Below are 17042 nucleotides of genomic sequence, written 5' to 3'. Positions count from 1 at the left end.
ACTGTTTTTGTGATAACTTTGTTTTTAATATGACTCTTTAAATTCATCTTAATGGAAGACTTGGAAGAGCCAACTTTTAATTGGGTTGATAGTAATCAAAGAATGCAGTTGCTATAATAGCAACCATTTACTGAGTGACAGCTGTGGTGCTGGGTATTATTCTCGTGGTCTTGTATTTATCAGCTTTAACCCTTATAGTAACACTGCAACGTAGATATTTAGCGTCATTTCATTGGTGAGGAAAGAGAAGCTTAGAGAGATTAAAGTGCCTGGCTAAGTTTACACCTCTGATAAATTCACACAGTGGATATTTGAGAGCCTGCTGTGTTGGCCCTGATACTATGCTGGGTCTGAGAATGCAGCTGTGAACAAGACAAGATCTTCATTCTAAAGGAGCTTACATTCTAGTAGTAAAGTCTGGATTTGAACACAGGTGTTGCAATCTAAAACCTTTCTTCTTAGCTTTTACACTCCCTCCTGCCAAGGACACACTATAGAGGAGATAGATAAAATTGTTTCAGTGCCACTTAAGAAAGTGGGTGGGGATGTAAACTACATTCTAGAGCGTGCTATAGGGAAGAAATACTGGTATATGAGTATCAAGATATATCAAAGGAAGAACGCTAGGACCTGTATAACTCTATGGTGAGAAATGGAAGCCTGTGCTAAGTTACAGTCTTGGTTTATGATCATCTGTAGATAATGTGCAGTGCAATAGCAATGCCATGTACTTGCTGTTATACATCTCAGTCTTAAGATCAGTATCATCTCAGTGTATAACCCTGCACTGTCCAACATAGTAGCCATTAGCCACTTTCAAGTACTTAAAATGTGGCTAGTGCAATCAAAGAACTGAATTTTAAATTTTTAAAAATTTTAATTTGAAAATTGCTACTTGAAATTGCTACTTCAGTTACTACATCTTTTAAGCATGTTTGTAACAACCTGTGTGTGTGTGTGTGTGTGTGTGTGTGAATCTATTTTTTCAACTACATTTTAGTAAATAAATACAGATTATTTCTGATGAAAATTTAGCATCTGAATTAACATGGTTATAATATAAAATGTACACTATATAAATATCCATTAGTTATTTTTAAAATATTGACTACATGCTGAAATGGTATTTTAGACATACTAGGTTAAATAAAATATTATTAAACTTAGTTTCAACTATATTTTTTACTTTTTTTTCTATGTGTCAACTAAGTAATTTGAAATTACTATGTGACTTTCTTTTATTTGTATTAAAGAGTGCTGGTATAATCAATCACAGGAGCCTGGTGAAGAGGATCTGGTCCATATATTTTATTTCTGGCATCAAAATATTTTCCTAGTATGCCTCACTCTGCTTTTATCAAGAGTTAATGTATTCCTCATCATTCTGTTAATGTTAAGAATCATGCTAATAACTGCCAATATTTATTCCTGTAGTAGAAATATAAACATTTCTTGTCAGTATAAAAGTATGCACATATAACACATTGTTTTCAGAGTATTTCTCATAGTTAAATTTTTAAAAATAGAAAATAAGCTTAGATACTGTGGGACTGGATTCAAGGACTGACAGATTTGGGGGAGAAATACTTTATATTATACAATATATATATTCATGAAAAAAGCAAACATAAAAAGTATAAAAATAAAAAGATACAATATATTTTACTTGGAATTTCAGAGATTTTTTCTTTTCTTCTCTTTCCCCTTTACTTCAAAAGTTATAAATACTTTTGAAGCAACATGTATTGTCGCACTTTTGATTTTTTGTTGTACAGTTAATGAACTTGAGAGTCTGGATGACTGGAGATCATCTGTCTGGCCTTCCCATTCTTTTGTTTCTTCTTCTTTGATTAATAAAGGTTTTCCTAGAGTTTGGCCGACAAGGTTACAGACTTCTTGAGCTTTGCGCCATGCGTTCTCAACAGCAACAAGACAGGCTTGCCGTCTTAGGAATTAAATGCAGAGATTATTAATATGACATTCAATGAACTTTAGCACTGAATAGTTTTGTTTAATTGATAATTTAGTTAAAGATGTGCTTAACTTACCGAAGATTCTCAACAGAACCTGGAGTATGATAGAACTGGGGCTGGCTGATGACGACAGAGCTATCTAGCTTTTCAACAAGAAAGTTACAAATATTTTGCATTTTTCCAAATTCAGTAAATGTAATGCAGACCTGTAAATGAAATGACACTTGAAATTATTTTCATGCCTGATGGCTTCTTTTAAAGTTTTCTCTAGGAGCGCCTGGCTGGCTCAGTTGGAGGAACATGTGACTCTTGATCTTGGGGTCATGGGTTCAGGCCCCATGCTGGGCGTAGAGATTACTTAAAACTTTTAAAAAATAAAAATAAAAAATAAAGTTTTCTCTAAATATGAGGAAAAAAATTAAAGCCAGATAACGAGGTCATTTTATAATATGTAACAGATAAGCCTACTTGATACTCAACAACTAAATTATTAAATTTTATTAAATTATTAAGTAGTATCTCTACTTTTGAACATAAGAAATAGTTATAATAACTAATGATTATGTCTGTTAATTTTAATATCTGTATTGGTTCTTGGTTGGTTTGACTTTCCTCCTTATTGTGAGCTTTATTTCCATGCTGTTTTGTATATCAGGTAATCCTTGTGAATTAACTTTATGAGAGGTGTTGGATATTCTTGTATATACCACTGTAAATAATTATTTGTTCTAGAATTCCATCAACTTCCTTGGAAACTGATCTCTTTTGGTTTGCTTTTAAGATCTGTTACGTGGGACTGGAGTAATGTTTGAGGCAAGGTACTTCTGTATACTCCACCTCATGCCCTATGAATTATAAAATTTTCTAATCTGGTGCTATACAGCCCTGTATGAACCCCAAACACTGTTCCCTCTAAATTTTGGGGTGATTCTTTTTCTAGCCTCAGGTCATTTTCACACATTGGTGTGCTGATCAGTGTTCTGCTGAGTACTTGGCAGGGGTTGGTGGTATCCCCTCTGTGGTTCTCCGAAAAACTCTCTCTCTGCAGCCCTCTACTCTCCTACAAACTCTAGTTGTCTTGTTTGGGCTCTCAATTCCATTTCTTCAATACAAGGAGTTTGCTAGGCTCTGTCTGGGTTCCCTTCCCTGTGAAGCTGCCTGGACACCTTGAGACACTGAGTTAGGACAACTGTAGGACTTTTGTTTGTTTCCTTTTTCTCAGGGATCACAGTGTTTCATTGCTTTATGTCCACTCTTTTGAAAACCTTTGTTTCATATACTTTGTCAATTTTTTGGCTGTTTCAGGTGGGAAGGTAAATCTGGTGCATGTTATTCTACCTTAGAAGCAGGAGTCTTGTCTGTCTCTTGAAGAGAAGTCTTTTTTTGTGTGTTTTGTTTTTTTAAACACTATATTGGCTAATAAACTTTTCTGTTAGTCAAAATCAATTTCCTCAGCCATACCCAAGATGCGAGTTTTTAATCTCTGGGTAAGTTTCCAAATTTATATTTCCTTCCTGGTTGAAAATCAAAGCTCCAAAATGCCTATAGGCTGCCTTTAATAAGAAGTACAGACAATAAATACTTTTCTGCATTTGCATAGTGTAAATATGGAAGCAAATCCTGTCTTTTGTGGCTGTATTTAATCTATAAAAGTGCCACAGCGGCCCTGTACATACATTTCATTACATGTAATGAAACATAGCAAGATGTACAGTGACTGTGGAAGTTGGAAGGTAGCCAAATATGAGAGTTCAAAGGGTTTCTCTGCATGCAGATTAAAGTGATTGAGTATAACAGGTTCCAAGTGTCAACAAAAGCAATTCTTTGCTATACAAGTGCCCTTGAAATGCATTTTATTTTTAAAATTTATTCCAATTTCTACTCTGATAACTTAAAACAAAAATAATTTTTATAAATATACCCGCTTTCCTATGAAATATGCTGAATCCTTTGCATCCTTGGTATTCTTCTTTGCTAAAAATAAGTTATCTTGAAGGACAGTAAAAATTCCTAAGCAGGTTGCAAAAAAGATACTAATTTTTCCATCTTCAATTCCCCTCTACCCCTAATCATCTGAGGCAAATTTACTCCTACAGAATCAGGTTTAACATGTGGTACTTACTTGCTCTATTTCTATAAATAACAGGAAAACCTGTCTGTTAAGATCAGCTCCGTGGCTGCTCACACAAGATTTTCTCTGCCTTTCTTCCCTCTTATCATTACCATGACTTAAAAAGTTAGCAGATGTAGCTTTTAGAAGTACATCTACATTGATAAACAGACCATGAACAAAGTATAGTTTAGGAGTATTTGTGTTGAATGATTAACAAGTAAATTTGGTAGGAAAAAAACCTGTTTTCTGCTTTTTCTAACAGTTCAAGAACTGTTTTAAGTCTTCCAGTGGTCTGAACTTCTGCTTTTAAATTTAGCAATGTGGTATATAATCAAAATGTAGCTAGACAGAAATCCAAGTTAATGAAGTTGAGTCACTTTGCTGAAGAATAGAGATGTTGCATCACAATTTTTAAAGAGGTATTTAGGGTAAAAATATTTTAAGTACCTAATACCTTGAAGATAAAGATAAATCCGTATATTCAGAATCCTCATTATATGTTTCATCATGGTAAAATAATGTGATTACAAATGTATGCACATTTACACACTATCTTGTAATAGCTATATTAACTTACAAAACAGATTGGTAGATAAATGGTTCCCATCTCTTTGGTCAAGAAGAATCCTCATTAGTTTAGAAATTTCAGTACTAAAAAAGAAACTGAATTCCAGAATAGGTGGGTTTTAAGTAAACTCTACCCCCAATGTGGAATTCAATCATGACCCCAAGATCAAGAGTCTCATGCTGTACTGACTGAGCCAGCCAAGTACCCCGAAAGGTGAGCTCTTAAGTGCTTTTAATGAATTTGTCTCCTGGATAAATCAAATCTCAGTTTATTAAAATTTTCTGCAAATGGGACTTCTGAATTATTGCTAATCTCAATTACCATAGAGAAACAGGCCAAAAGCCTCTTTAAAAATACTTGCAGTTCTAATTTCCAAAAAAGGCAAGTGTATAAAACTGAACAAACTACATGTAGTAGGCTAGACACCTTTCAATTCTGGGCAAGATTCTAAAAGATTATTTTAAAAATTAGTTTGTGGGGCACCTGGGTAGCTCAGTTGGTTTAGTGTCTGACTCTTGCTTTCGGCTCAGGTCATGATCTCACAGTTCCTGAGTTCCAGTCCCTTGTCGGGCTCTGTGCTTATAGTGTGGAGCCTGCTTGGGATTCATTCATTCTCTCTCTCTCTCTCTCTCTCTCTCTCTCTCTCTCTGCTGCTCACCCCCACTACCCCCCACGTGCTCCCTCTCTCTCCCACGCTCTAAATAAATACTTAAAAAAATTAGTTTGTAAGGAATTAGGAAAGAAAAGGTTTCTATGAGAAACAAAGAAGATAGGACCTTGTCATTCATTTTGTTACCTTGCCACAGGCCTCCAAGTACTTTGTATATTTTCTTTTCTTTTTGGTATTGCCACAATCTATTATTTTCTTCCCTTTTTAAATATCCCCCAGTTTTTGTTTTTAGTTCTGTCACTGAAGAAAAGAATACAGGGTTTTCTCATTTTAATGGTCCTCCAAGAAGGCATTCAGGGAAGAACAAAATAAGGACACAGGAATTTAGGAGTAAAATCTTCTAAGTTCTCTTAAGTACTGAGTTTCTTGATGAGATGTTAGGTAAGAACTCATCTGACTTTTCACTTTGTTTTTTTCCTGAGAGTGAAGTTTACCAACTCTATGCTTTTCTTCTAATCTCTACCATTCTCAACCACTGCCAAATTATTTCTATCCAAAGGCCAATCTATTGAGCATGTACATTTGAGATTACTAAGAACAAATCACGATGTATTAAACTTGACTTCCTAACTGGCAAGTTACCAGAGAAATACTGTAGCAATAAAGAATTTATTTTTTACTTAGGATATACTGACATATAGTCTTCATGGCAACATTGTCAAGGTCATAGTTGATTGATGTTACTTAGTATTTTTATTAATTACACAGATGGGTACACGGATGATAAAATCAGCAGGTGATAGAAAGCTGGCCAGGCAGAATATAAACACTGATTGATAAAATCAAGATCCAAAAAGATCCTAACAGGCTGGAAACATGGTCAAATCTAGTGGATAAAATTTTACAGAGATAAATTTAAACTCTCATACTTTATTTTGAAATAGCAATAACAAGTATAAAATAGAAATATGTAAAAGCAGCATGTGAGAAAGATACTTTGATAATTTTAATTACTGATTATAACTGTGAGCTCAACACAAGGGAACAATGTGATACAAGTACCAAGTTCAGTCTTAAACATTCCAGAATAAAGGAGATAATCATCTTTCACTAATGTGGACTGGATAAATCACAATTAGGACACTGTAGTTGTGTTGTAGGTGCTTTGGATGGAAATTGGTTAACTCAGTAGTTTGTCTTATAAGAAATGGCTAAAGAAACTGGGGATTCTTACCCCTGGAGAAGAAAAAACTAGCATCAACATGATACTGAACTTCAAGTATATACTTCAAGGAAGTAGTATTTGCCTTTTGTTCTTGGAGAGGTACATCATTAATAATGGATGAGTACTACTAAGTCCATTCTGGCTTAATGTTAGAAAAATTTGTATTGATTAGACATCTGAAAATGGAATAAGCTTTTTATATTCATGTACTTACATCATTTCTAACTTTCAATATTCTTACCTTTAAAATAAAGAGAAACAGCAGGGGGTAGGTGGGAGTTTAGATAAAGAATCTCTAAAGTGCCATTCAGGATAAAAATCTTAGTTATTTTGTAAAGTAATGTTCTACCTCCTAATCTAACTTTATATATCTAACTGTCCACGAGGGTACTGGTATATGTTAGACATTATTTTGTACTTTGTGACCCCATCACCCTGGTCTCTGCTGACTGCTGATGCTGACCTAAGGGTAATATTATCAGATTGCATGATATAAGAATTCTGGCTATCAGGGAGCCCTATACAAAATATGATCAGATTCTCTCAAGAAGTTGAGTATGGGACATTAAAAAGTATAACAGAAGGGGAAAAAAGCAGAGTTTAGCCAAGTCCTAATTTAATCATGTTCTTCTAGCAAAACAAGCAGCTCTAATGCATTTTCTGTAACTGCACAGTTGGTCCCTAAAACAACTTAAGTCTGAAAATGATGCCAGTTTTCCATGAAGCTTTTCTGTGTATTTGCTGGAACCATTCCTTTTTCTCCTTACTTCTTGGGGTACCCTCACACTAAACCCCATTCACTTGAGATAACCTGAGCCAATGCATGTTCATTACAGCCTGAAGTCCTGACAGGTAATCACTGCTGGAGGAGTGCTAGAATAACTTCCAGCTTTGTTCTCTGTAATACAGACTCTTACCCCTCTGTTCTTCATCCTGTTTTTCCTTTTTTTCAAGACATCCAGTATTGTAATATCACCCAAAGAGCCCCAAATTGAAAAACTTATTTTAAGAAAACAATTGATATGAAACAGTGATACCATAGTGTGATATCATAAAAATCATTAAAAGTTATATTAAAACTTTTCACATCTGAGAAGTTTCATAACTCCCCTTACTTTTTTTTTAATTAAAGTACAGTTTGACGCACAATGTTACATTAGTTTCAGGTATACAACATAGTGATTCAACAAGTCTATATACACCTTGTTTCTTCCCCCCAGATTTAAAAAAAAAAATTTTTTTTAACGTTTGTTTATTTTTGAGACAGAGAGAGACAGCGCATGAATGGGGGAGGGTCAGAGAGAGGGAGACACAGAATCTGAAACAGGCTCCAGGCTCTGAGCTGTCAGCACAGAGCCGACGCGGGGTTCGAACTCACGGACCACGAGATCATGACCTGAGCCGAAGTTGGCCACTTAACCGACTGAGCCACCCAGGCGCCCCTCCCCCCAGATTTTATTTTAAGTAATCTTTATATCCAACGTGGGGCTTGAATTTACAACCCCGAGATCAAGAGTCACATACTCTTCCTACTGAGCCAGCTGGGTGCCCTCCCAAGTGTATAGTTTATGCTGTGCTCACCAGAAGTGTGGCTACCATCTGTCACCATACACTATTAAAATAATACTGACTATATCCCCTTTGCTGTGCCTTTTATATCTGTGACTTATTCATTCTGTAACTGGAAGCCTGCATCTCCCACTGCCCTTCACACATTTTGTCCATCCCCTAATGTCCCTCTTCATCCTGTTATGAAAGATATTTTTCAATCCCAACTACCATAAAATAAGTTTTGCCATGTGGATCTCTAAAATTATCATGAGTAATTTTAAAATTCCTTCAGATAGTTAAATTTTAAGTGGAAAAATAAAACTATTTAAGTACTGGAGCAACAGTGTATTGTAGAAATTACTGTTTCAAGGAGGTAAGAAGCTAGGCAGGATTCTAATTTCCGTTCTTTCTTTCAATATGACTGGGAAGTCTGAGACCCCAAGTTATCTGAACTTGAAGTCACGCCCTTAAAATTATAAAAATAATAGATTATCTGGTAGGACTAGATGATTTTTTGAGATATTTCCCACCTCTAAACATAAAGATTATCTGACTAGAGGGGCGCCTGCGTGGCTCAGTGGGTTAAGTGCTGACTTCGGCTGGCTCAGGTCATGATCTCATGGTTCGTGGGTTTGGCCTGCAATGGGCTCTGTGCTGACAGCTCAGAGCCTGGAGCCTGCTTTGGATTCTGTGTCTCCCTCTCTCTCTGCTCCTTCCCCCACTCATACTCATTCTCTCTCTCTCTCTCTCTCTCTCTCTCTCTCTCTCTCTCTCTCTCAAAAATAAACATTAAAAAAAAAAAAAGATTATCTGACTAGATAAATAAGAGTTTATCTCTAAGTCTAACTCCATTCTTGTTTGCTTCCTGTGAGGAGGCAGCATGGAACTAGCACACAAATCCCAAGATGTTTGGATGCTGAAACAAATCGTAGTCCTATAACCTAACCACAACTATAACATACCTGATTTCATAAAATCCTGATCATAAAATCTTTAAAAATAAGTAAAAAGTATAGGCAGTTGTAGAAATTAAATGTTATCATTGAGTGTACAAAAAATATTTTGTTCTTTTTAATTCAGGCAGAGGTTGAGTGGTCTTTATTTTTTTTAGTTAATTATAAGAATTTTTCTTTTTTTAAGTGGGCATCATGCCCAGTGCAGAGGCCAACATGGGGCTTGAACTCATATCCCTGAGATCAAAAGTCAGATGCCTAACCAACTGAGGCACCCCTTAAAGATTTTATTTTTAAGTAACCTTGCACCCAATGTGGGGATCAAACTTACAACCCTGAGATCATGAGTCACACATTCTACTGAGTGAGCCAGCCAGGTGTCCCAAGTGCTTTTTGTAAAAAAAAAAAAAAAAAAAAAAAAAAAAACAAACAAACAAAAAAAAAAAAACAAACAAACCCTGATAACTTAGCACAATAGAGTAAAATTGCATTATGAAAGAAGGTTGAAAAGTGTTTCAGTCCTTATGTTAGGACATTATTAATTTGCTTTTTATCTGAGAAGAAATTTCCTATAGTGTTTTCCTGCTCACTAGGTGATAACTTTACTAAAATTTCATTCAGGGGGCAATTAACTGCTCTTCCTTCATGCTATTTATATTCCATTTCAAAACAATTTCTCTTAAATATATCTCATTACAATTTATTTTAAAAGCTCATACAGGGGCGCCTGGCTGGCTCAGTCGGAAGAGCACACGACTCTAATCTCCAGATTGTGAGTTCAAGCCCCATGTTGGGTATAGAGATTACTTTAAAAAAAAAATTAAAAAAAAATATGTGTATATACACATATACACACATATATATAATATGTATACATATATACACATATATATAATAAAAATAATTAAAAAAATTCTTTTCTTTCGATTGTTATTTTTAAGAAACAGAACATGAGTGGGGGAGGAGCAGAGAGAGAGGGAGACACAGAATCTGAAGCAGGCTGCAGGCTCTGAGCTGACAGCACACAGCCCGATGTGAGGCTCAAACCCACGAACTGAGATCATGACCTGAGCTCAAGTCAGATGCTTAACTGACTGAGCCACCCAGGCACCCTGAGAAAAATAATCTTTTATCAATATCATGAGAAGCAGTCCTCCTATACATTTCAGTTCAATAATAAAAATAAATGTAAATTGTATCCACAAAATCATGCTGTTACCAATTATTTTTCATGATAAGTACATACCTCTGCTTCCATGTGATAAGCATTTTCCATTCTTCTAAAATCCTTTGTCACAGTTACATTTTCTGCCTGAAGCAGAAAGTACAAGAGTATGATTACTCAATGTTTGGCTACCAAATGCAATTACTCTAAAACATAAAGTAGAAACCTGAACTTATTAAACTCAGAAAAACAGAGAATGCAGAAAGAACTTGTTTGCCTGATGTTTTAAACCTTCCCTAAAAGTTACATAAAATAAGTGTAGAGCCACTTACCCATTTAAGAGAAAACAAAGCCCTTTTCCTTACACCAAAATAAATTCCAACACAGCAAATATTTAATGTAGTATAAAGGGTCCCTAAAAGTTCCAGGAAATATTAGTTAACAGCTATATAACCTTAGGCTTGGGAAGGACCCAATAAGTATTATACCAAAGGCAAGAAACATACTGACAAGATTAGTGATTTTAGCTAAATAAAATTTAAAAATTTTGAATGTTCAATACTGTAAACAAATATGGCAAATATGAAATTGGGAAAATATTTGCAATAATGAGAGAGTTATTGATAATCGTAAGGTTCCCTTAAAATAATCTTGAAAAAGAAAAAGCTAGAGGTATCACAATCCCAGATTCCAGGATATACTACAAAGCTGCAGTAATCAAAACAATAGATGTTGGCACAAAAACAGACACACAGATCAATGGAACAGAATAGAGAACCCAGAAATAAACCCCACTTATAGGGCCTATGACAGTTAATTAATTAATTAATCTACAACAAGGGAGCATGAATATACAATGGGAAAAAGGCAGTCTCTTTAACAAATGGTATTGGGAAAACTGGATAGCTACATGCAAAAGAATGAAACCAGACCACTTTCATTAGACCATACACAAAAATAAATTCAAAATGGATTAAAGACATAAATGTGAGACCTGAAGCCATAAATTTCCTATAAGAAAACACAGGCAATTATTTCTTTGATATTAGTCATAGAAACATTTTTCTATATATGTCTTATTTGGCAAGGGAAACAGAAGCAAAATTAAACTATTGGGACTATACCAAAGTAAAAAGCTTTTGCACAGTGAAGGAAACCATTAACCAAACAAAAAGGCAATCTACTGAATGGGAGAAGATAATTTGCAAATGATATATCTGATAAGGGGTTAATATCCAAAGTAGATACAGAACTTATACAACTTCACACCATAACAACAAATAATCCAATTAAAAAATGGGCAGAGGAACTGAACATACATTTTTCCAAAGAAGACATACAGATGGCCAATAAACACATAAAAAGATGCTCAACATTACTCATCATCAGGGAAATGTAAATTAAAACCACAATGCGTTAACACCTTATCAGAATGGCTAAAATAAAAAATGCAAGAAGTAACAAATTTTGGTGGGGATAGGGCGAAAAAAGAACCCTTGTACACTGTTGGTGAGAATGTAAATTGGTGTGCTATTGTGGAAAACAGTATGGAGGGAGCTCAAAAGTTAAAAACAGAATTACCATATGATCCAGCAATTCTACTACTGGATATTTACCCAAAGAAAATGAAAACACTAACTGAAAAAGATACCTGCACCCCTATGTTTACTGCAGCATTATTTACAGTAGTCAAGATATGGAACCAACCTAAGTGTTCATCCATAGATAAAGATGTGAGACACTTATATGTACACACACACACACACACACACACACACACACACACACACACACTGAACTATTACCTGTAAAAAAGAATGAAATCTTGCCATTTGCAACAATATGAATGGATCTAGAGGATTTAATGGTAAGTAGAATAACTCAGCCAGAAAAACAAGCACCATATAATATCACTCGTTTGTGGAATTTAAGAAACAAAGCAAATGAACAAATAAGAAAAAAAGAGACCAAAAAAGACTCTTAACTACAGAGAATAAACTGGTGGTTTCCAGAGGAGAAGTGGGGGGTGGGATATTGATAAAGGAAGCTAAGAGTATTACACTGATGAGCATTGAGAAATGTACAGAATTGTTGAATCATTATACTGTACAGCTGAAACTAATTTTTAAAAAGTTCCCATAAATTAATAAAAGAGTAGAAAAAGCAGACAAAGTTTTATGAACTGGCAACTTACATGAAAAAAGTTTAACCTCAAATGTAAAAAAAAAAAAAAAAAGAAACATAGGAAATGACAGTAACATTTTTTTTGGCTACTGACTTGGCAAAGTTAAAAAAGAAAATAATGCCCACTATGCCAAAGATATATTTGTAGTGAAGTTGTAAACTTATTGTCCTACACTGTAATTTTTCATAAGCCTTAAAAATATGCATAAGCCAGGAATTAATGTCCAAAAACATAATTAAAAACATGTATAAATACCTAGCAACAAGGTTATTCATTTTGTCACCATTTTTAATAATGAAAAACTATGATATGCTCAATCTATTCCCACCACTCCCTATCTTAATTTGAATGCACCTAGAAATAGACTCTGAAACATGGATGTGAGTACAAGCAGTTGATTTTTAAGGCAATCCCAAGAGGGGCGCCTGGGTGGCTCAGCCGACTTCATTTCAGATCATGATCTCATGGTTTTGTGAGTTCCAGGTCCCACTGGGCTCTCTGCTGTCAGCATGGAGCCTGCTTCATATCCTCTGCCTCCCTGTCTCTTTGCCCTCTCCCCGGGGGGTTTGGGGGGGGGGGTAAAAAAAAAAAGATAATCCTTGGAAGCACCACAGGGGAATGGGAAGTGAAACAAAAGGAAAGCAAGCCATTAAAGTGTGCATTGTCAAGCGGTCACCACTGTGGGCAACTGGAACTTATTCCTGCAGAGAAATTCCGGGAGCCAGGGCAGAACATATGCCTCAGAGCTATCCTGCCCGAGAGGTAAGGTCTCCTTCCATTCACCTCCCTCACTTCTTAGCTGAAGGCTGTTAGAGCTTGGGGAGGGGCTGTTAATCCTCTGGCACTACTGGCTGGCCCATTTGTGGGTGGAGCCAGGAAAAGCTGCAGCCAGGAAAAACTGGCAAAGGATGCTCCATGTTGGCAGATGGAAGTTGGGCCTGTATGCACACAAATGTGAAGTGCCAAGGGATACAAGTGTGGGGTATCAATAGCATCTGCTACATCCCCTACTTAAAACTCAATCACCCACTGCCAAGACAATAAAGCAGAGACATACTACAGTGGTTAAGAGCAAGAGCTTTGAGGTCGAAATTCTTGACTGGAGTTGAAACTCTGTCACTTCCTAGCTGTGTGACCTTGGGCAAGCGACCTGCCAATAATCACTTTGATCCCAAGAGTTCTCATCTATAAGTAGCAATTGAAATGCCAGTCTCATATGATGGGAATGAGTATCAAATGAGATAACATTCGTAAAAGATCTAGCAGTAACAAGTGGTTTTTTATCACCAATAACATTCAAAACTCCTCAATGCAGCAAACAAGGCCTTCTTCCATGTTCTGCCTACAGTCTTCTTCTTCAGTTTTATCTCAGTTCTCATCCATTTTTCCCAAGTACTCCTGTGTCCTAGCCATAATGAACTGTATATAGTGCTCTGAACACATACTTGCTGCATTCTAGTGCGGAATTGGAATGCTTTCATTTTGGTCACTATTCAAGATCTGACAGAGTCACTTCCATTTCTGGTGCCCAGCAATATGCATCTATTACACATTTATCAAAAAACCCCACAATTGTGAGTAGGCAAATATTGGACTTTGTACCTACGAAAGGAACATACACATTGGAAAACAAAATAATTACTATCACGTAAGTGCTATTTAAAATTAAACAGTGACAGGAAATGCTTAAAAAATGTTTGATGGTTGAATAAATATTGCTTAGTATCTTTAAAACATTTCTCCATGAAGGGGCGCCTGGGCGGCTTAGTCAGTTGAGCCTCTGACTTTGGCTCAGATTATGATCTCACGGTTCATGGGTTTGAGCCCCGCGTCTGACTCTTGACAGCTCAGAGCCTGGAGCCTGCTTCAGATTCTGCGTCTCCCTCTCTCTCTCTGCCCCCCACCCCCACTCACTCTTTCTCCCTCCCTCTCTCTCTCTTTCTCAAAAATGAATAAACATTAAAAAACTACAACACTGAAAATGAGGGTATGCCTTCATATGTGAAACTATATATGATCATAAAATAATCTATAATGTAGTTGATCTATAATATAGTTGAATAGTTTTAGTGCTTCATTCATTTTTTTTTTAGTCATTCAAAGCCATTTTTTAAAGTTTATTTATTTTTGAAAGAGAGAGACAGAGAGACAGAGAGAGAGACAGAGTGTGAGTGAGGGAAGAAAGAGAGAGGGAGACACAGAATCCAAAGCAGGCTCCAGGCTCCGAGCTGTCAGCACAGAGCCTGACACCGGGCTTGAACTCACAAACTGCAAGATCATGACCTGAGCCGAAATGGAATGCTTAACTGACTGAGCCACCCAGGCACCCCTCAAAAACCATGTTTTGAGTATATACTATGTGATGTGTGTGAAGCGTAACCCTTGAATGCAGAGCAAGAGATAGAAAATGGTCTGTGCTCGAGAGGTTTAGAATATGAAGGAGATACCAGTAAAGCAACAATTTAAAATACAGAGGGATACATTTTATTATAAGTAGGGAATAGAGTGTGGTATGGCAGAGACTAGAGTTATGTTAGAAAAGGAATGCCAAGAAAGTAAGCTTGGGCTGATTCTTTTTTCCTTTTCTTAAGATTTTATTTTTAAGCAATCACACCCAACATGGAGCTGGAACTCACGAACCCTGAGATCAAGAGTTGCATGCTCCACTGGCTGAGCCAGGCAGGCGCCCCTTGGGCTAGTTCTTAAAGGAAAAACTGGGAGTCAGCTAGTCAAGGAGGGGAGAGAGAAGAGAGGAAACAGAGTTAGGTTCCATCTATTAAGCAAAGGAACCTGGGATATGAGGAGACCCTAAAGTAGGGGAGTGATGTTTTTAAACCCTCAATTCCAAAGTCTAAAATGAATACCTTTGTGAAAACCCATTATAATTCATCCTGAAAAGTAATACAAATTGTTTTTTGCATCATCTACTGAATAAATTGTCTACATGACTGCTTTCTTCCATTAGCAGAGATAACTGGGAGATTACTGACGTTTTCTGTCTTGAACACTGAACCTTAATGTAATTAAGTTAGATGCAGTAATTTATTGCTTTCCATGTTAGAAGTTATAGCCATGTGAGCTCGGTATACTTAAGAATTAGTTATATTATTCAAACAGGACTGTAGCACTGGCAATAGTTTTTACGAGGAAATTTTTTCCACATATTAAACCACTTAAATCACATTGTCTATAATTAGCCTTTGAATTCTTCTAAACTCTAAAATCATGGAGACATCTGTTCCAAATGACTTTTAAAATAATTCTATGTCTGTAAATGCAGTACAAATGTATTTTTTTCCTTGAAGCAATAAAATTGCTTTTTGGGGGTGTGCCATTTCTAACAATAGACTAGAAGCGCTTTTATGAACTCAGTGTTACTTTGGATAATCGCAACTCTGGCCTTTTGAGTCATACTATGTAAAATGAAGGAAATGAGATAGTCGACTCATTCTGTGGCTTCTTCATTTCCTTTTTCCAATTATCTGGGGCCAACTATGGTTGGAAGCAATGTAGAGTTTAGTCTCAGGAAGACAAGAGTTCAAACACCGCCCTGACTAAAGCTTAGAGCATTACGTAACCTCTTTGAATCTAAATGGGGATATTAAAACCTGTCTAACAGAACTGTTGTTCAGATGAAATAAAAAGCTGGTTCATTTTTTTCTCCTTTTCTTACAAGCAGAGTTTAGGTAGATTTACTTAGGGATTTGTTTTATGGACATCTCTGGTAAGTAAAGGTATTTCATTTATGTGGCATCTACAATATACTGGCTTGTTTTTAAAGTTAAAACTAAAAAATTTGCCGAAATGTTTTGAGTGCTCGTTAAACGATAATGGATGCAATTTTCCTCCTCACGTTACTGTTTGCGAAAAATACTGAGGAACCACTCCATGCAAATCTTTACATAGTTGGGAGGCAGCATGCTTTCACTTGCTAATTGCCTGGTGCGGAATAAAAACAAAAAACCAAAATATTAGCGTCTAGTATACTTAGGCAAGCACTTTCATCTAATGTGTCAGGTCTAACAGTTAACCATATCAAGGTAAAATACAAAATTACTGCGGCAAATGTCGCCGAATAAAAACCTACTCCATTTACATTCTTTTATTTCATAAGCCACTGGGACCAATAACTGCTTTCATCTAGAAGAAAAATGGGCCGAAAGTTCTACTCCGCCAGGTCCTGTCGCTCTGTAATACCGATGAGATAAGGTCAAGACCCTCGCCACCTCCAACTGACACCCGTCGGAGCCTGGAACTCTGCCTCCGCCCTTTGCGGTCCCGCCCGAGGCCCCTCCCCAACGAAGCTCTCACCTGCACACCTTGCTGCTGGAGGCTCTGTGTGATGTAGTCCAGGCGGCGGCAAACGCTCTTCTTGGCCTCGGCCGCCGCCTCCTTGGTGCTGCTCACTAGCACCGCCACCTGCGCCCGGTCAGGGCTCGCAGACACCTCAGCGGTGCCGCTAACGTGCACCTCGCGGGTCGCAGTTTGGGCCTGTGCTGAAGGGACGTGGCGTCGGGGTCCTGGCAGCAACTCACCCCCCGAGACCACGTTGTTCTCCCGGCCCCGGTCAGCCCAGGGAACCAGTTCCACGAACACCCGCGACTGAGGGGCCTGCTGCAAAGACATAGCGAGGGTAGCTGGGTTTCCATAGCAACTTAGAGACTACGGCGGCCGAAGGAGCCAAACCGCGCCAGGCTTT

At 37.0% G+C, this 17042-nt stretch overlaps 1 protein-coding gene across 1 annotated transcript; it reads right to left on the bottom strand.

Annotated features, from left to right (window-relative positions):
* Nucleotides 1-1293: 1293 nt before the first annotated feature.
* IRAK1BP1 (interleukin 1 receptor associated kinase 1 binding protein 1) lies at nucleotides 1294-17024 on the bottom strand. The gene is made up of 4 exons (XM_003986321.6): nucleotides 16655-17024; nucleotides 10240-10305; nucleotides 2049-2179; nucleotides 1294-1945 (listed from the first exon to the last, which is right to left on the bottom strand). Exons 1-4 carry the CDS (start codon nucleotides 16967-16969, stop codon nucleotides 1675-1677), a joined length of 783 nt encoding a protein of 260 aa, XP_003986370.1. The 5' UTR covers nucleotides 16970-17024; the 3' UTR covers nucleotides 1294-1674.
* Nucleotides 17025-17042: the final 18 nt, after the last annotated feature.

Source organism: Felis catus, chromosome B2 (genome assembly GCF_018350175.1).
Source record: "Felis catus isolate Fca126 chromosome B2, F.catus_Fca126_mat1.0, whole genome shotgun sequence".
Classification (NCBI taxonomy): Eukaryota; Metazoa; Chordata; class Mammalia; order Carnivora; family Felidae; genus Felis; species Felis catus.
Note: the sequence above shows the minus strand (reverse complement) of the source record. Positions and strands in the feature narration are given on the sequence as shown.

Excerpts from the sequence above, each read along its gene's own strand:
- IRAK1BP1 (XM_003986321.6), bottom strand. The coding sequence starts at position 16,969 with ATGTCTTTGCAGCAGGCCCCTCAGTCGCGGGTGTTCGTGGAACTGGTT. Across the intron at positions 2,180-10,239 it reads CTTATCACATGGAAGCAGAG|GTCTGCATTACATTTACTGA; the intron begins GTATGTACTTAT and ends TTTCATTTACAG. Across the intron at positions 1,946-2,048 it reads GGTTCTGTTGAGAATCTTCG|ACGGCAAGCCTGTCTTGTTG; the intron begins GTAAGTTAAGCA and ends TTAATTCCTAAG.